Below are 18,720 nucleotides of genomic sequence, written 5' to 3' on the forward strand. Positions count from 1 at the left end.
AAAGATATTACAACACAGGGTTGTAGTTCTTGTCTGAACAACACATAGATGGGAGAACAAAAGATATTACAACACAGGGTTGTAGTTCTTGTCTGAACAACACATAGATGGGAGACAAAAGATATTACAATGAAATATTATTTTAAAATATAATTATATTAACCATTATATGTTTCACAACTTGCATAGGGTTTAAAGTACAGTTTAGGGTCAAGGATGTCAGAGGCGTAGCGATGGGGGGGGGGGGGGGGGGGGGGGGCAGGGGGGTACATATGTCCCTGGGCACCGACCTTAGTGGGCGCCAAAATGGGTTGTAAAAAGCAAATAAAAATGTCATTTTAGCTGCATTTTCGCATTGTAAATAGTTTGGGGGGGGGTGCAAATCGAAAGTTTGAGGGGGGGGGGGCTCGTTGGGATGGGGGCGCCAAATGCCAAATTGAAAGTTGTCCCCGGGCGCCGGGAAGGGTCGCTACGCCTCTGCAAGGAGTTAACATAATTGTAAAACAAACGTAGACCGGTACCCTGATTTGATCAAGTACATAAGTCTTTAGTATGGGAGAAGACATGACATTTTGGTGAGAAGCCAGACATTCGAAAATAAGAGACCATAAAGTCGAGGAAACCCATAAAACAAAGAAAAAAAATTAAGAAAAAGTGAGAGACCCCAAAATACCGGAGGTAGAGAAATTGATATAAAATGACATTAAAACAATTGGAAAGAATTGTGAAGCTCATACTGAAAAATAATGTAAGGATGTTTTATATGGCCTATGCTCCACTTTGAGTTTACAAAAGCGAAGAGAATTTAACCTTCGGTACAGTCAAGAGATAAGTTTCAAGTGTGATGTACACTCACCTGACTCACCCAGCTGACCCACCCCTGTCATGTGACCCCCCCCTGTCATGTGACCCACCCCTGTCGTGTGAGAGAATTTCGTCCATCACTAATGGGATATACAATCCTGCACCTACATGTCAGTGCTGTATGATTATATTGGAAATATTGACTTTTTTAAATTTTGTGTTGCGATGTCGTTGATGAACATTTTCCTAATAGAATGTTGTATGCATCTTTACTGTTTAGTACATTAATACCGTAGGATTTAAATATATATTATATCCAACCACGTAGAATATAAAATCCATCCGCAGAAGCGTAGCGAGGGGGGGTGCGAACCGCACCGGATGGACACCATTAAGGGGGGGGGGGGTGACACCAAGGCAAAAAATAACAAAATATATATACTTAAAATATATATACTTAAATCAAAAGTTTGAGTGAGGGGTGCAAATCGAAAGTTTGAGTGAGGGGTGCAAATCGAAAGTTTGAGGGAAGGGGGTGCAAATCCAAAAATTGAAAGTTTGTCCCCGAGGCTACGCCTCTGGGGGGGGGGGGTGACACCATTAAATGTCGCACCGGGTGTAACCCGACCTCGCCACTGTCCATCCATTTCCTTTGTTTTTTACACTAACCTGGAAAAATGCTGAATCTATCTTTACTTGTTTCATCTTCCGTAGCAATCGCATCACCGGCGCTCATCTTCATTTCCACATTACACAAATTCTGAAATAATAAGCATGTATAATTCAAATCGTGTCGTGAAAGCACATTTTAAACAATGGGTACAGTTTTGGTAATTCTAGATATAGTAAGGGTAGCTGACCCAGTGGCGTCGCTAGGTCGGGTGTCACCCGGTGCGGCACTTCAACGTGTCATCCCCCATGAAACAATATATATATATATATATATATATATATATATATATATATATATATATATATTTATTTATTTATTTATTTGTATGTGTGTTGTCGTACGTAACAGAAACGATGTTGTGTTGTCGTACGTAACAGAAACGATGTTTATCTATAGTCTGTTAAAACATAGTTTGATGTAGCATCGTTTTGTCTATAGTTAGCACGTTTATGTCATAGTGTTATCCCCACCCTTTTTTAATAATTGTCAATTTTTACTTAAAACACTGTTTAGCTTTACTTAATCTTAATGGAACTGGCAAAAAAGCATTTTTCGTCTGTACGTTTTGCAATTTTTGTCATGGCGTCACTCCCTCTAAATGTTGTCATCCGGTGCGGTCCGTACCCCCCGCCCCGCCCTCGCTACGCCTCTAGGCTGATTAAAGCCGAATAAGTCGGCAACCCAGTTAGAAAAAAACATTCAGAAATCAATTAGGAATAAAGCATCGTAGGCGATAGGAATACAAATTCTGCTTTTCTTTTTCAGATTCCGAAACCGAACTGCTACCAAACGTAATGCATAGCATTCCTTTGAAGTATGCCGCAAATTATACACTTTTTCCCCTACATACGACAATGTAATTTGTTAAAAACACACAGGAGTCAAAGAAAACCATTCCCCACTTTTAAGCTCGTGTAAAAAAAGGAAAATTAATGTTGTTTACATAATGAGCAATAGAATCTACATCGTTTTAACAAATAAGGCGACAAAGAAATACAGCTAGTAAACAAAATATTACCTTGAATTCTGTTTCAAAATTACTTCTTTCTTTGACAGTTTTTCCCCATGAGATGTACTTTGAGAAAGATGGCGCTGATGTGTGTGTAGCTGCCTATACAGGCTACACCAGCCTGCACGGCGTGGTGCAGGAACATGTACTGCTCCTAAAAACACATGTTAACCCTTTATTTACGGAATTATGTTCTGAATGAGATTTTTACTTAAACAATGTGTTACTATATTGCTTTTGGCACATTCAAAGCATATATCGAAGGAAATTTCGTTTCATAAATTTTTAATGGCCCAAACAGATATTGGTACTTATAAGTACCGTCAGTAAACTAGGACATTTTTTTTCAAAATTTTTTTTTTTACAAAACAGGAACAAATGATACAATTTATTAACTAATAAAATGGCAATCATTATAACAATCACTTTTTGTAATTTTCACACATAAATACAGCACAAAAGTATATTTTGAGTACGATTTTTACTGGATTTTCTATCGGAACACATCTTAGACCTCAAACACAGCAAAAGTAGTCGACATGTCATGCTCCCTCAATCTTGTCTGTGGTCTTTCTAGTTTAGCAACGGTTGCCGGAATGAATATGCTTTTGCTGGCAGCTTCCAAAAACTAGTACAATGAGGCGCATAAACAAACAAAAGCCTAGTCATTCAGCACACAACTACTAGAAATACTAATATAATTGTAGCCTACTATAATGTTATGACAAGTCTACACTACAGTGCAAAGTTCATAAATAGAAGTGAGCTCAATGTGTTTTGGAAGAAGTAGTGGATTACTCTTTTCTGTTTACTGATTAAAATTTACCTTATAGATCTAAACTATATGCAGAAGTATGGACTATTACTAGTCTACAGGTATACATTATGTAAATGCTATTTGTTGTAGGCAAGACAGTTCATTGCAGTAAATATAACTAACAAATTAAATCTTACAACCTGAACTAGGCTTTGGTATACAAATGAAGTATACTAAACCTTATAAACGAGCCTGCAACTGATACCTTTATTCTTGTTATTTTTTTACTACTAGAAATTAACATGTAATTACAATATTTCTTAGGTAAACCATATGCAAACCTTCTTATAAATGTGTAAATATCATTTTTTGAGTACATTTCGATAAGTAATTATCAAGACAATATTTATGTAACTCCACCTAACAAATCTGCAATTTTCTAAAAAATCCTAAAAAAATGACCGTGTGCCCTGACGGTACTTATAAGTCCACTTGTAAACATTGATCTAATACAAAGACAATTTGATTAAAATTGTATAACTAGAAGTTAAACGCGTTTGCCTGACTATTGAAGGTGCCAATAAAAAATATTTGGGGTTGAAAACTTGAAAAATAAGGTAAAACAAAAGGAAATCAGGAACGGGTGTGAGAAATGTACAGAAAAATTGTGAACTACCGATATAGCAAGACATTGAAAAAGCGCCACACCATTAACTTTTTTAAAAACATTGATACCTCCGACTACCGGCGACTCGGGGGAGATAATACTATAAAATACATCAATAATTTTTAAAATTCGTATTTAATTTAAAATAATACAGGCACTTAATTAAAGTGGTACTTATAAGTACCGTCAGTAGATAAAGGGTTAAGTAAAGTTACTAGTCTCTCCAAACCCCCCCCCCCTCCACCCCCCCCACCCCAATCTTTCACTCATATGTTATAATATGACTAACAGAGCGCAGTAGCACGTCTATTGTGTACGAGCTGACGCCGCTACCTAGTCGCTTTATTTGATCAACAATTCATAATTTGTGAATTCGACACTACCCCTCCCCCTGCCTCCTCCACCCCCACCCCACCCCGCCCAGTGAAAGCAGCCGCTTGCAAACCAATGAAAATATCAAGCTGAACGTATTATCTCCCTTTAGTTTCAAATCGTTTAAAAAGTAAATTATCTGCACCTAATAGCCGTCACTTATTTGGACCGGCTCTACTATTGTAAACATTTGGGGTGAACCACGGCTCACCTGACAGGTGAAGGTGAGGGTGGTGGCTAAGCTGCGTGGTGTTTTCTATGGTTTCCATGAAGAGAATTATATATATATAGATACGGCGCATTAGGATGGATATCCTTTAAGAGCACCCAGTTTGTATTATTTTCATTGGGAAAAAATATTTAGAAACAAAATCTGAATAAGATTTATAGCGCGAAGCTGTTATGAATAACTAATTAAATAAACCAAAAAATACCAATGATTTTTTTTGTATTTAAAGCCGTCCTTTGAGATTTCCCTCTGTTCCATTTTTGGGTTAGGAACGTGAAAAAAAAAATGACAACGACTGCTTAGGTTCCGTACCCATGCCAAGTGAATGATTTGCAGACGCAATATCATCTTGGTGAAATTATTGTGTATTACTAAACAAAATCTCCGTAACAGAGTTTCTTCCAGGCATCTCTCCGGGGGGAGGGGGGGAGTAGAGAAGAAAGTCTACCGCCCCCCCTGAACGAGATGCAATTTATATAGTAAAAATACACTTTTATTAGTGTATCCGCCCCCCCCCCCCCCCACGAAAAATGTGCCCCAACCCCGGAGAAAAAAGTCTTGAAGAAACACTGCTCCGTTATCATATTATCATGAAGTTAAATCGTGCTTAATTAAATTATGTCCTACTTTAAACCAATGATAAAAAATAGATACATAATAGAAACAACTAATGTTATATCAATAAAGCCGAAAGTTGATATTGCATTACAACTCAATCATTTATTGTGTCCGTACAGGCTTGGATAAATTTTAGAATCTAGACTTCTGCTTCTCCGACCTAAAACAATGTGTGAAGTCCATTTATTCATTTATCCCTTGCATTCTCAAATGAGATAATTTTTAAGTGTTGGAACCAAATAGAAACGACGTTTTATCACTTAAGCTAGAGCCGAATTCTAAAAATGCATTAAATTGCAAGGCAATTGCGAGGTCGGGTGTCATCCGGTGCGGCACTTACTGGTGTCACCCCCCCCACCCCCCCTGAGGCGTAGTGACCCTTCCCGGGGACAAACTTCCAATTTTCGATTTGCATCCCCCTCCCTCAAACTTTCGATTTGCACCTCTTAAAACACTATTTAACACTCGAATTAATCACTTAATTACGTGGAATTATCATTTTTCTCTATATATTTTGCTATTTTTTGCCTTGGTGTCACCCCCCTAAATGGTGTCACCCGGTGCGGTCCGCAACCCCCCCCCCCCCCCCCTTCGCTACGCATCTGGATAGTCATCTTTATTTTAAAGCCAAGCCCTGACCATTGACCTAAGATCAATTTTTTTATTCTTACAAGCAGTCCTTATCTAAGTAGGTGTTTTCTAGAGTATTTCAGAGCTTACGGCTCCCACCATGCTCAAGATTGGCGATAACCAGCTTAGAAAACATAAGAGAATATATCTAGAAATCTAACCTAACGAGTCAAAATACAATGTAACTTTTTTCAATAACATAACACTAAAAATTCTTTAAGATGAAAACAATCATAATAATGCAAGTACATAATGTTTTTAACTCTACTGTGAGTTGTATATATAAATTTTACATTGTAATAATATTCAAAATGTATTTGTTAACTTTTTAATTTCACTTGGAAAATGAAATTATTTAATTGAATTTATTTCTAGAATTCATAATTAAGCTATATCTTGGTAATTATAAAACCGTACAATTTATAACACAGGATACATTCCTTGGAGCAAAAAACAGAATAGTTTATTATTGTTTGAGCAAGAAGAAGAATCTAATATCAATTTTAAAAGTCGCTATAAAATAGTCAAAATATCAAAGCGAAAGATTCTTCAACAAAAAAAAATCCAATGCGCTGTAAACAAAAATTTAATCAAGACTAGATGTTTTGTGAAATAAGAGAAATACTTTTAGAACATCTAGCATTTTCATAACATAAAACATTGCATTTAAAAAAAAAAACAATTCCCTGAGTGCAATTTAATTTAAAAATAGAAGTTTTAAAAATGTCGATGATAAACTTCTGTAATTTAAAGATTAACCCAGAATTATTTATAAAGGAAAGGTAGGGTGGCGAACTTACAAAGGTGGAAATCATTACTGGTTTATCTTGTCTAAGTCTAGTTACAGTTTTGACAAAGTCCACCGAATGGTTCAGTTTGGCCTGCCGGATCAAATCGTGTAGAGCTATAAACATTGAACCCCACGTAGTATCACTCCTGTAAGATATGACGTTAAATGTAACAGGGTTTCTTTCAGGCTTCTCTCTTACATGAGGAAGTTTGCTATGTGTAGTGAACTAAGAGGGCGGCAAAATATTCTAAAGCTTTTTTACATAATTAATCTTAGATTCTATCAAGTTTAAAATGATACAATCATAGTATATTCTAGCAAGGTCCACCTGATAAAAGTATAGGTTGGTAGCCTATTTTAGACGATTTATGCATATATTCTAGTCAGTTTCAAATGATACAATAATCGATTCAAGCAATCCTAAAAATGAGTGGGTTTTTTTTGTTTGTTTTTTATAATGGGGATACATTTGATATTTTAGTCAATTAGCAAGTTTGTAAACATGATCCCTAAAATTGTCTGAATATAAAAGTAAACTATGCAATATTATGTTTAATTTCCTTCACAAATTCCAATAGTTTTTGTTATACTTTTATTTAATCTTACACATCTGAACGAAAATTATAATACGTCAATATAGGTTTTGTTAACTATCAATAACTACTTGTTAAAACATATTTTTACAGTGTATTATATAAGCGTTCTATTTTGTCACTATTAAAAAATCCATCTTGTAAAATAATTTATTTATTTCGAACCTTACCCGCAATCCACACTTAGTTTTTGTTATCTCTGTATTAAGTGCTCTATATCTAAACTAAATAAAATGTGAACTATAACTAGCAACCCGTAAAAAAAATACCAAATACAACCACCAAGTTAACTATTTTACTAGCATATAAAATATGATTTAAAGGTTAAAGTTAGTCAGTTAATACACGTGTGGTAAAGTGGCATTGTTCTTACAAATCTTACCCGCATTGTTCTTACAAATCTTACCCACATTGTTCTTACAAATCTTACCCGCATTGTTCATACAAATCTTACCCGCATTGTTCATACAAATCTTACCCGCATTGTTCATACAAATCTTACCCGCATTGTTCATACAAATCTTACCCGCATTGTTCATACAAATCTTACCCGCATTGTTCTTACAAATCTTACCCGCATTGTTCATACAAATCTTACCCGCATTGTTCATACAAATCTTACCCGCATTGTTCATACAAATCTTACCCGCATTGTTCATACAAATCTTACCCGCATTGTTCATACAAATCTTACCCACATTGTTCATACAAATCTTACCCGCATTGTTCTTACAAATCTTACCCGCATTGTTCATACAAATCTTACCCGCATTGTTCTTACAAATCTTACCCGCATTGTTCTTACAAATCTTACCCGCATTGTTCTTACAAATCTTACCCGCATTGTTCTTACAAATCTTACCCGCATTGTTCATACAAATCTTACCCGCATTGTTCATACAAATCTTACCCGCATTGTTCTTACAAATCTTACCCGCATTGTTCATACAAATCTTACCCGCATTGCACCAGCGTGACATCATCCAATGTGTTCAAGAAGACTTTATGTTCAAAGTCAACCAAACTCCACATACACGGGTCAGACCCGTCTTCTGGCAGGGCCGTGTACTGGAAGTGGGTCAACTGACGTGGTGGGTTATCGCCCTTGTCCTTGAAAGAAACAGGCAGTAGAGTCAGGGTTTCGTGGAGATATGGGATGTTTGTTATTTAATATCAATAAACTACCAGGCTATACCGCATTGATTGCTATTGTATATTTTATCTTGGAAAACAATTGTTGTGACTTTCATTGTTTTACTTTCCCTGGCCATTCCGCTTGATTTTTTTAAAATATTAGAATTGTTAAAGTAAATGAAAATGGCTTTTTGAAGGCTTATATTCAATACAAAAATATGAAAATGAGAGTAAACGATGGTTCCCAAACAGCTTTAATTTGTAATAATGTAAATAACATTTTATCGCTTGGCAAATGTTTTAAAGCTTTTTTTTTAAATTTAGTATGATTACGTAAACTTTTCTACTAAGTAAACAATATTAAACATCTCGAGTTGAAACCACAGTTTCTGGTCTGTATGACGTCACAGAGTCCACCTAGCTCTACAAGGTACTTGACTCACACTAGGGAATGCAAATCTGTCCCGTGCTTAGTGCTGGACAAACTGTGTACTCATTTTTTGTGTGGTCAGGTTTACTTTATCCGAGCTAGTGACCGCTGGATTTGAAAGGGTGTACAGTTTTACTTTGCTGTCAAATAAAATTTAAAATCCAAAACTAATGTTTATCCGTTTAGCAAACAGGGCCGGCGTGGTCGAGTATAAGGGCGTTTGTCTGCTAACCCGAACGTCTCGAGTTCGGGGCTAAAATCGTGGCACGTACATGAGTCCATTTAGCACTACGTTGTACACGACTTAATAGGGAAAGCAAGGGCCGTTATACATATTGTATACACATTTGAGTTTAAAAATATTTTAAATTTAATACCCTTAAATCTTCTTCTTCTTCGTTCTTAATTTTTAGTGTTGGGAGGGATCGAGCCTTATCTGCCAGAGGGTTTGAACTCGAGACTTTTTTCGAATTTATGAACCATGAGCTTTGCCGACTCGACCTTGCTTCCATCACAACTAAGGATACGTGTCAACTGGTTATGCGCCATTGAAGCCATTGACTCCGATTTCAGCCTGCTTTTCTTTTTGGATTTGCTTCCATAGCCTTTGTCCAATCAAGAACAAACTACAAGGCAGCAGTTGTTTGATTTTGGAGTTGTCTCTCCTAGAAGAGGTGTTGTCCTCAGCTAACGAGCCTCATCTGCCCGAGGGTTCGAACTCGAGACTTTTCGGTTTAGCAACCATGAGTTTTACCGACCACGCCGACCCCTATACCCTTAAATAAAAATGAACATTTGAACTCAAACAACATTACTTTTGTAATTTCCATTGTGCGTTCTGTATAATCTGTAAACACGACTGTTTTCAAAGTCTTCACCCTGAAGGTACCAATTTTTCGATCCTTCTTTGACCAGTAGTAGTCTTCTTTCTGAAAAAACGCATTTTGATAAAGAAAGTTGAAATTAGATTTGTCTTCCTTAGCCGAAGCGATTACAAAAGCATAAAAACTCTTTCGCAACATACATCGTTTGTGTAATTGCTTATCACGGCGATTTTGACAACTTTTTTGATCCATAACATATTGAAAAAGCTAACCACAGTTCCAGCAAGCGGACCTACGAGAAGATGTGAAATTATTGTTATTACACACTTGTAGAAGAATCAGTGTTTCTTACAGACTTTTTTCTCCGGGGGTGCACTTGAAATTTTCGGGGGGGGGGGGGGGGGCGGACAGCAATTTCCGGGGGGGGGGGGCGGGGGGGGGGGGGGGCGGACACTGTCAAAAGTATATATTTTCTATATAAATTCCATTTCGTTCGGGGGGGGGGGTAGACTTTCTTCGGTGGGGTGGGGGTGGTGCCCCCCGAAGAGATGCCTGAAGAAACTCTGAGAATAATTGGTTGTACATAAGCACTTTAGAAATATATTAATTAATTTTATTTAAACAAGTAGCTTCAAAAACAATCTGAATTTATTTCAGAACAAAAATACAGAGAATTCATTCATTGATAAAGTGTTTTAAATGTTTTAAAAAATGTTCGTAACGACAAAAGTCATACGTTTATGTAATGAATTGTAATTAATTACCTTGTGCGGCTATTATTTTTTCTTTTGATAGCTTGTGGAAATAGAATAATTTAACATTATTAAATGAAAATGTAAGAATAAATAAATTATCAAACTTTAAACTCTAAAATTATTTGTTTAATTTGTCCACATTAACAATGTACATAGTATTGATAAATCAACGAAACTACTAAAATGAATGTCCGAAAATGGTATTGTCTTGGTGAATACGATAAAACGACAGTTGTAAGTGTACTCTATAGCACGAGCGAGTTCAGGCTACGGTATAATGCCAACAGCTAGTAAGGGTTAGTGTCTATAAACCTTAACTCTTCTTAATATTTTAACATGTGTCATACCAAAAACATGTTAACTCAGGGTTATCTGTTAGATAATAATAAGTGACATTGAATTTAGAACTGGTGCTATGAAATGGTGGAAGTATCTGCGAGTATGTTAAAAGCACTCTAAAGGTGTTTCTAGTATTTATATCTTACAAATATAGGCCTACTAAAGTAAATAAATAAAACCTTTTGTTAAATAAAACAATTGTCGCTAACAGATTTTTTTTAAGCGAGTGTTTTTACAGATTGGACTCAAAGATGTCCTACTGACTCGAGCCCGCGATCCGAACTCGAGACTTTCAAGTTAGCAGTCTAACGCTCTAAGGCACGACCACGCGACCTCCATATTTGTTGATACTTATTATCGAGTTCGAATCCCGAATTTGTTCCTGTGCCCTTGCATTTCTGATGAGTACCTGGCTCACGATAAGGTATAGGTTGTTGGCAACAGTGCTGACCACACTATCTTTTCATATGATAGAAGCAGGTGAACTCTACTTCACCTGCCCCATGGACCGTCAGATTCATCAACAAATTAACCTGTTTTTAACACAATTTTTTTAAAGATTTTATACGTATAGAGCGATTTCAGCTGTAAACTATACACTTGGCCAACTTAACGTCGATTTTAAAACACCCGTGAACACAACACAACACAGCCACACGATAGATCGACTGATCAAAGCTACTTAATCTTGTTATATTAATCTATTTATATATAATTTTCTTCTGGGAGACGCGAGAAAACAAGCTGTAAGCGCGCCTTGCAGTCCCCTCTCCTCCCTCACCCCCACATGGTCTGGTGAGCTGTGGTTCACGCTAAATGTTTACGATCATAGAGCCGGGTTTAGTGACTCCTATTAGGGACAGATAATTTAGTTTGAAACTTTTTTAAACTTAGAGGAGGTAATTAAGAGGAGGCTGCTTTCACGGGGGGGGGGGGGGGAGGTAGGGTAGGGGTTGGGGGAAATGAGGGTGGGGGGGGGGTATCGTCATTAACGACCAACTGATAGTATTTTAAAGCAAATATTTTCAGTGGCAGCGTTGGTACTGTCGAATTCACAAATTATGAATTACTGAAAAGTAGAAAATAATAGCGGCGTATGATACGCTGCGGGTCGGCTCGTATTTCATAGTAGCGTTTAACGTAAAATTTTAACGATGTCATATCAAACTTAGATTGAAAAATAAGAAACTCTTGCCTTGTTTTTGGAAAATACTGTAAAAAATTAAAAATATATATTCAATTTGCCATAAATCTAACCTGCGGATTTAACAAAAAATTAATAAACAAATCAAAAATTGTTCCGCCTCACCGCCAGAAATGAATGAGTGAGGTACTTGCCAGGACTTCTAGTCGGCCATGGCGTGATGGTGATGCAGAAATGCTTGTCTGGGGATCAGAAATCAGCAGGTTAAACAGGTGAAGTAGAGTTCATCTGATTCATAGACAATAGGTGTTCAAATCTTCTTCTGAATGAAGTAGAGTTAATCTGATTCATAGACAACAGGTGTTCAAATCTTCTTCTTAATGAAGTAGAGTTAATCTGATTCATAGACTACAGGTGTTCAAATCTTCTTCTTAATGAAGTAGAGTTAATCTGATTCATAGACTACAGGTGTTCAAATCTTCTTCTGAATGAAGTAGAGTTCATCTGATTCATAGACCTCGGTATATAAAGGAACAGTGTGGTCAGCATTATGCCCAGCCGCCTTTGTTTCCTTAACGTGAGTTAGGTACCCATCAGATGTGGGCGGACTCAGGGACGGTCTACTGACTTGAATCCGGATTCGAACTCGAGGCATACGGGTCTAACGCTAGGCCACGCAATCCCCTGGGATTCAAATAGACATAGACAAAGGTATGTGTAATGGAGATGTTAGATTTTGATTGTTAGTACAGTTGATGCATCGTATTTTATATAACACATTAAAAAATAAAAACAGCCGTCGCTCTTGCGAAAGTATTTTAATCGCAACATTTTGACGTACACTCCAGCATTACCCCGGCTACATCATAATCACACCCTCGTACACTTATGTTACACTCTGCTATACACCTATAACACCATGCTGCATTTCAGTCAACCGTGACGATCTTAATATAAAACTATTGACTCACAGGCAGGCGTTATGCCTTTCTTCCTTGGTTTTTCAGGGTCGTACTCCGCCGTTATAGACTATAGAAGATAAAAATTATCAGCACAGGCATATTATTTGTACTTTTAATCATTTATTAAAATCATTTGGAAATCAAAGCGATACACATGTTTAAAAAGAAAACAACTTTAAAAAAAAAATCATTTTTATAACTACCTTGAACTGCGCGAGAAAGAAGTCTCTGTTATGTCCAAGCAGGTAGAATTTTAGCTGCGGGGTGGGTACTGTAGTTGCTAGATCGCTTTTTTGGAGGGCATCTAAATAAAACATACGCTCTTATAACACAGCATGTATACACATACAAGTGACAGAGGTCTGCATGAACAGAATGTTTCCCATATGAACGTTTGCTGAATGATACAAACCCCCAATGTTTTTTCCCCAGAAAAGAAGATACATAGAAAAATATAACAAACCAACGACTTACACAACGCATTGTTCTTTTTTTTTTTCATTTTTTTTTACCATCGTACGCAGCCGGTATAGAATATGGAAAATAAATACAATCTTGTTAAAAACCAACACCGACACTATTTTTCCTTTAGCATTTATTGAAATACTTCAGGAATCAACGCGCGATTTAATATATATATATATATATATATATATATATATATATATATATATATATATATATATATATATATATATATATATATATATATATATATATATATATATATATATATATATATATATGAATTAATTTTAAAAAAAAGAAATAATGTATATATTTTTTATAACTACCTTGTAGGGAACAGATCCTCTTTTCGTCGGGAACTGTCCTTGCATCGAGAGCGCTTTTTGAAGCAGTAGCTAAATTAAACTCTTATAACACTACATGTATACACACAAATATGGCGGACGTTTGCACAAAGGCAGGATTCTTGAATGAAAGAGAGTCGTATGCGAGATAGCCCGAACAGAGTTTCTTCCAGGCATCTCTTCGGGGGGGCTTAGCCACCCCGAAAATTTTTTACCGCCTCCCCCGAACGAAATGAAATTTATATACTTTATATAGAAAATATATACTTCTAACAGTGTCCGCCCCCCCGAAGAAAGTTTACCGCCCCCCCGAAGATTTCTAGTGCCCCCCCGGAGAAAAAAGTCTGGAAGAAACACTGAGCCCGAATGGTTATTTCCCAGAAAAGAATATATACAAAAGCATAAATATTAATATGTGCAGACCGATATACATCTAACCAAAACGTAACCCTCTCTCTCTCTCTCTCTCTCTCTCTCTCTCTCTATATATATATATATATATATATATATATATATATATATATATATATATATATATATGCTTTATTTGCATATTATATACGTAATACTTATGTATGATTATGCGTGCACGAATGCGCTTACGAGAGCGTATACGTGCTTAAGTGTCATCCATAAATGAAGTCACGCTTTTTTTGACGATTTTTACCTCCCCCCGTCCTCTCCGTCACACCTCGTCACAAAAAGCAAGACCCCCTCCTAAAATGACGTAACACCTCAGCCTACAACCCCCTTTAAAATTGCTGTTGAATTTTTCTTAAAACATCAATATTTTTCCAGATCTTGTCATGACTTTCTCAACACAGAGTATTTTGATCAATTCCTATTACATATTATTAAAACCTTTTATTTAAAACGCGAAATAACGGCTAAAACTCGTTTTCTAACAATGCTTTTTTATAATGCAGAAAAGTAACGTCACACCATCTGAACATCCCCCCTCCCCCTCATCACACTCTGACAAAATTACGCCCCCCCCCCCCCACCCTCTCGCTAAGAGTGCGACGTCATTGATGGACGACCCATTAGGTGTGTGTGGTTGTTTAGAATAAAAAAAAAATATCCCGCTAAAGATAAAATAGGAAAGACATGTGGAAAGTCTAGAGTCTAAACAATAAGAAAAATAATTGTAGTTACTCATGCTAGGCCTTGATTGAACTTGCTTTGTTTTTCTAAACAGATGGAGAAAAAAAAATTAACATTCGAATTTTGTAATGTAATGTAAAATATGTAATTGTTTTTTTCTTATCATTAAAGCAAAGTTATTTAAATAGAACTTATTTATTCTACTTTAAAGATTGAAGATTCACATATTTTCGACACAAGGGAAATTTTGCTCACACAAAATTATTAAATTATTTTTTTTTAATTAAATACTTTTTAGTAAATACTTTTTATTAAATACTTTTTATTAAATACTTATTATTAAATACTTTTAGTAAATACTTTTTATTAAATACTTTTTAATAAATACTTTTTAGTAAATACTTTTAACGAATAAAAACTTAGTAAAAAAAAAGCAATACAGGATATTAAAATGAAAAAGTGTGGATAGGTATTGATTAACATGAAAAATCTAAATCTATAATCAGATTGTATTTATTTTCTTGCAAGAGCAAAGTTATAGAGGTTTTAATCATTTCAATTGTTACATCTAGTTTCCAAGGCAACCAGAACTTTGAGATATGACTTAATATTTTTTTTTCTATAGTTTCAAAACATTTAACCCATATTTTTACTAAACATTCTTAAATAGATTAGATACTTTAAAAAAAAAAACATTACTTAACAGAACACGACGAACCTTAATAGGAAAACAAAGATGACAAACATCGCAATAACTAATACGGGCAGTACAATCAGCAAGTATTTTCTACTCAGCGAATCATCTTCCGATTCTTCACCTGTATTATTTAGTAGCGTGTTCAAAATAATGTATATCATTTTTTTAACAATATATGTTTTTGCATATAAATACATTATAAGGGAAAATATACAAACGAATTAATTGTCTGTTAACAAAATACATAGTTTGCCTTCCGTGATGCTGGGAGTGTGTGCTATGAATGATGTGAAATGGTTTAAGATAAAGTGCAAGTCAATTGTATTGTTATGTCCGTTAATCCGTATTGGGATCGATAGGGCACTAAAGTTGATTCACTCAAAAGTTCTGGACATTGGTCTTGGTCCTCTGCTGCTCTCAATAATTCTACAACGAGTACTCCAGTCGAACCTTTGATGTCCTCCAGAGGCGTAGCGAGAGGGGGTGGGGTACATATGTCCCCGGGCGCCTTAGAGGGCGCCAAAATGGGTTGGAAAAAAAAATTAAAATCTCATTTTAGCTGCAGTTTAGCACTATAAATATAAAAAAATATATGGGTGGGGGGGGGGTGCAAATTTTAAGTTTGAGGGGTGCAAATTGAAAATTGAAAGGTTGCTCCCGAGGAGGCGCCAAATTGAAAGTTCGTCACAGGGCGCCGGGAAGGGTCGCTACGCCTCTAATGTCATCTGTCTAATGACGTATTTTCCCTCCAATCTTTCTGTATCCTGCCACAATGCCTTGCTTTATTGTTTTGGATTGGTCGATGTGTGACATGCCCATACCATCTCTCTTGTTTAACTATGCTCACTGGACTATAAATGGGACTTATCGCATTGGTAATCTTTTAAATGACATCTCGATTAGTTATATGATCTCTGTGAGAGACACATTGAATTCTACGTAGAAAAGTTATTTCCCGGGGTCTTGTTTTATAATTGGGAATGTGGCATTAATTATTACATTTGTCTTTGGAATACCTGTGGAATGTGGCAGTAAATTGCTTGTATTGGCAATACACTCTCCTGTAACTGGGTCACACAATCTCTTGCTGTTGACAGTATCGTATAGACAATCTTTATTGCAGTGTCGTAAACAGTTGAAGCCGAAAGTAGTGTTACTACACTCTGTGGGGTAGCATAGGGTTAAAGTTATTCCACGATTCCAGAAAATAAGGGTCAAATTGATCTATAACTCACGTTACAGAAGCAATCTATAAGGGTTAAAGTGGTTCTGTAATTCACGTTCTATGAGAAAATTGGTTCTAGAACTCACATTCCAAGGGTTAAATTTTATCTATAACTCACTTTCTAAGGATTAAAATAATTTAAATACATTTTCTAAGGGTTATAGTAGATCAATAACTCAAGTTGTGTTGATTAAAGTGTTTCTGTAGCTCACTTATTAAGGGTTAAAGAAGTTGTTTAAATCAGTTTCTTGGGTTAAAGATTTTATAACTCACGTTCACTGAAGATCTCCATGGATTAAAACTTTTTTTTTTTAATTTCATAATTTTAGGGTATATTGTTCCTGTTGTAACAATCTAACGGCTAAAGAGTGGCTATATAACTCAGACGCATTGTGTTTGGAAATATCGACAGACATGCATGTATTTAACAAAGTAAAATTTCGCTCAGTGATTCCTATTGCGAAAACGAAACAGAGTTTGGTTTTGCGGATCTATCCTCCTTATTTGTCTTAACTTGTAACACTTTTTATTTTGGTGGTCGAACCGCCCTGAATCGTTTTCATCCAATTAAATTGCATGATCAAAAACTAAAACAATTACTACTACAGCTTTATCAAAAAACCATTTAACATAATACGTGCTTAATAATTATAAAATTCTTATTTTGATATTCATACTGATAAGGCTCAATCCCTCCCAACACTAAAAATTAAGAACGAAGAAGAAGAAGAAGATATACATTAAATAGATATCAAAGACAACATCAAATAAATAAAATTAGCCGTAATGGACACCAGCGAGAAAAGTCTCAAAAGTACTTGAGAGGTGTATAAATTCATGTAAAAATCATTGTTACAATTAATATGGTTATAAAATCCTGCCTGTCTGGTTTTTTTTCGGACTTTACTAAAGATTGGATGTATTTGATGTTTAAAATAATTTCGGTAACTAAATAAAATTTTTAAAAAAAAGCAAAAACAATTTGGTTTTCACGTGTAATGGCGACATAAACAATGGCATCCTGCTATTGGATAGGCCGCCATTAATTTTATTGTACACATTGTAAGCTAAAAAATAGAAAACTAGGTCCTGGGTTTTAAATTTGCATTGTTATTTAAAAACTTGATCTGCAAAGTTTTGTAAACAAATAGTTATCGATCACTAAGTTACTGTACAGCCAATCAATATTTGTCTTACGAAAGTGAAACATCCGGTTATAACTTAGGCTTGATGAAAATAAATAGAAATGTAGCCTTAAACTCAACAAATTGTTTTCAAGTTCTCTGGATTTGCAACTTTTATAGCATTTATTCTAAAAATATAAAATGTCTAAATTAATTTTAGGCTTAAGTTTTTTTTTTTTTTTTTTTTTTTTTTACGGTCTAAATCTAAAAAGCACGTTTTTATTCCATGTCAACAACATTATGGAAGGAATCTCGTCAACTCGCTCGCCTCCATTACTACTTCTGGTCAACGGAAGTTACTCAAAATTTGACAGGAAGTAGAGAATTAGATCTTTTACTTATAAGTAAAATTTCATTTATCTATTCTGAAATAGTACTCAAGTTATAGGTTTTTAAAAAATTGAAAGTAGAAAAAAAAGTAGAAATCGCTGAAAAGTTGATACCGATCTACACATTTGATATAATACTTGTGTATAAAATTTCGTCAACCTAGCTGCAACGGTACTCAAATTATCGTGTTTACAGACACACATATATACACACACATACACACACACAGACAAACGGATAAGATTGCAAAATTATGTTTTTTTTCGAATCAGGGAAGTTTTTTTTTTGCACGATTTCAATACTTTCTCTATACTCTGTATATACGAGAAAGTAATAAAAAAAAAACTGATAGAGAAGTAGTTGAATTGTAAAAGACGTTGTGAACAGTAGGCTTGAAAGACATTGTGCTTATTCATCCTTGGGTTGAGGTTAGGTCCTATATGACGATTAATCGGAAATCGCATAATATATACATACATATATATATATATATATATATATATATATATATATATATATATATATATATATATGTATATGTATATGTATGTATATATATATATATATATATATATATATATATATATATATATATGTATATATGTATATTATATATAAATATATAATATATATATATA

General features: G+C 35.2%; 2 protein-coding genes and 1 long non-coding RNA gene across 3 annotated transcripts in view; all 3 read right to left on the reverse strand.

Annotated features, from left to right (window-relative positions):
* The window catches only part of LOC131940778 (tyrosine-protein phosphatase non-receptor type 7-like), a 12,986-nt gene extending 6,375 nt beyond the window's left edge, over positions 1-6,611 (reverse strand). The window contains exons 1-3 of the mRNA XM_059299577.1: positions 6,560-6,611; positions 2,496-2,640; positions 1,474-1,564 (exon numbers count right to left, since the gene is read on the reverse strand). Coding sequence (XP_059155560.1) covers positions 1,474-1,546 — 73 coding nt within the window. The 5' untranslated portion in view covers positions 1,547-1,564; positions 2,496-2,640; positions 6,560-6,611. The remainder of the gene's footprint in view (positions 1-1,473; positions 1,565-2,495; positions 2,641-6,559) is intronic.
* Positions 2,515-12,793, reverse strand: LOC131940779 (tyrosine-protein phosphatase non-receptor type 5-like). Its single transcript, XM_059299578.1, has 8 exons — positions 12,740-12,793; positions 11,934-12,010; positions 10,295-10,325; positions 9,731-9,822; positions 9,522-9,635; positions 8,101-8,252; positions 6,560-6,695; positions 2,515-2,640 (listed from the first exon to the last, which is right to left on the reverse strand). The coding sequence occupies exons 4-8, from the start codon at positions 9,785-9,787 to the stop codon at positions 2,515-2,517; spliced, it is 585 nt and encodes a 194-aa protein (XP_059155561.1). The 5' UTR covers positions 9,788-9,822; positions 10,295-10,325; positions 11,934-12,010; positions 12,740-12,793.
* A 730-nt stretch (positions 12,794-13,523) lies between these two features.
* Positions 13,524-15,466, reverse strand: LOC131940775 (uncharacterized). Its single transcript, XR_009386577.1, has 3 exons — positions 15,365-15,466; positions 14,698-14,732; positions 13,524-13,577 (listed from the first exon to the last, which is right to left on the reverse strand). It is a non-coding gene; the product is annotated as an uncharacterized LOC131940775 (long non-coding RNA).
* Positions 15,467-18,720: the final 3,254 nt, after the last annotated feature.

Source organism: Physella acuta, unplaced genomic scaffold, assembly GCF_028476545.2.
Source record: "Physella acuta isolate Inbredline_101_S28 unplaced genomic scaffold, ASM2847654v3 ptg000330l, whole genome shotgun sequence".
Taxonomy (NCBI): Eukaryota; Metazoa; Mollusca; class Gastropoda; family Physidae; genus Physella; species Physella acuta.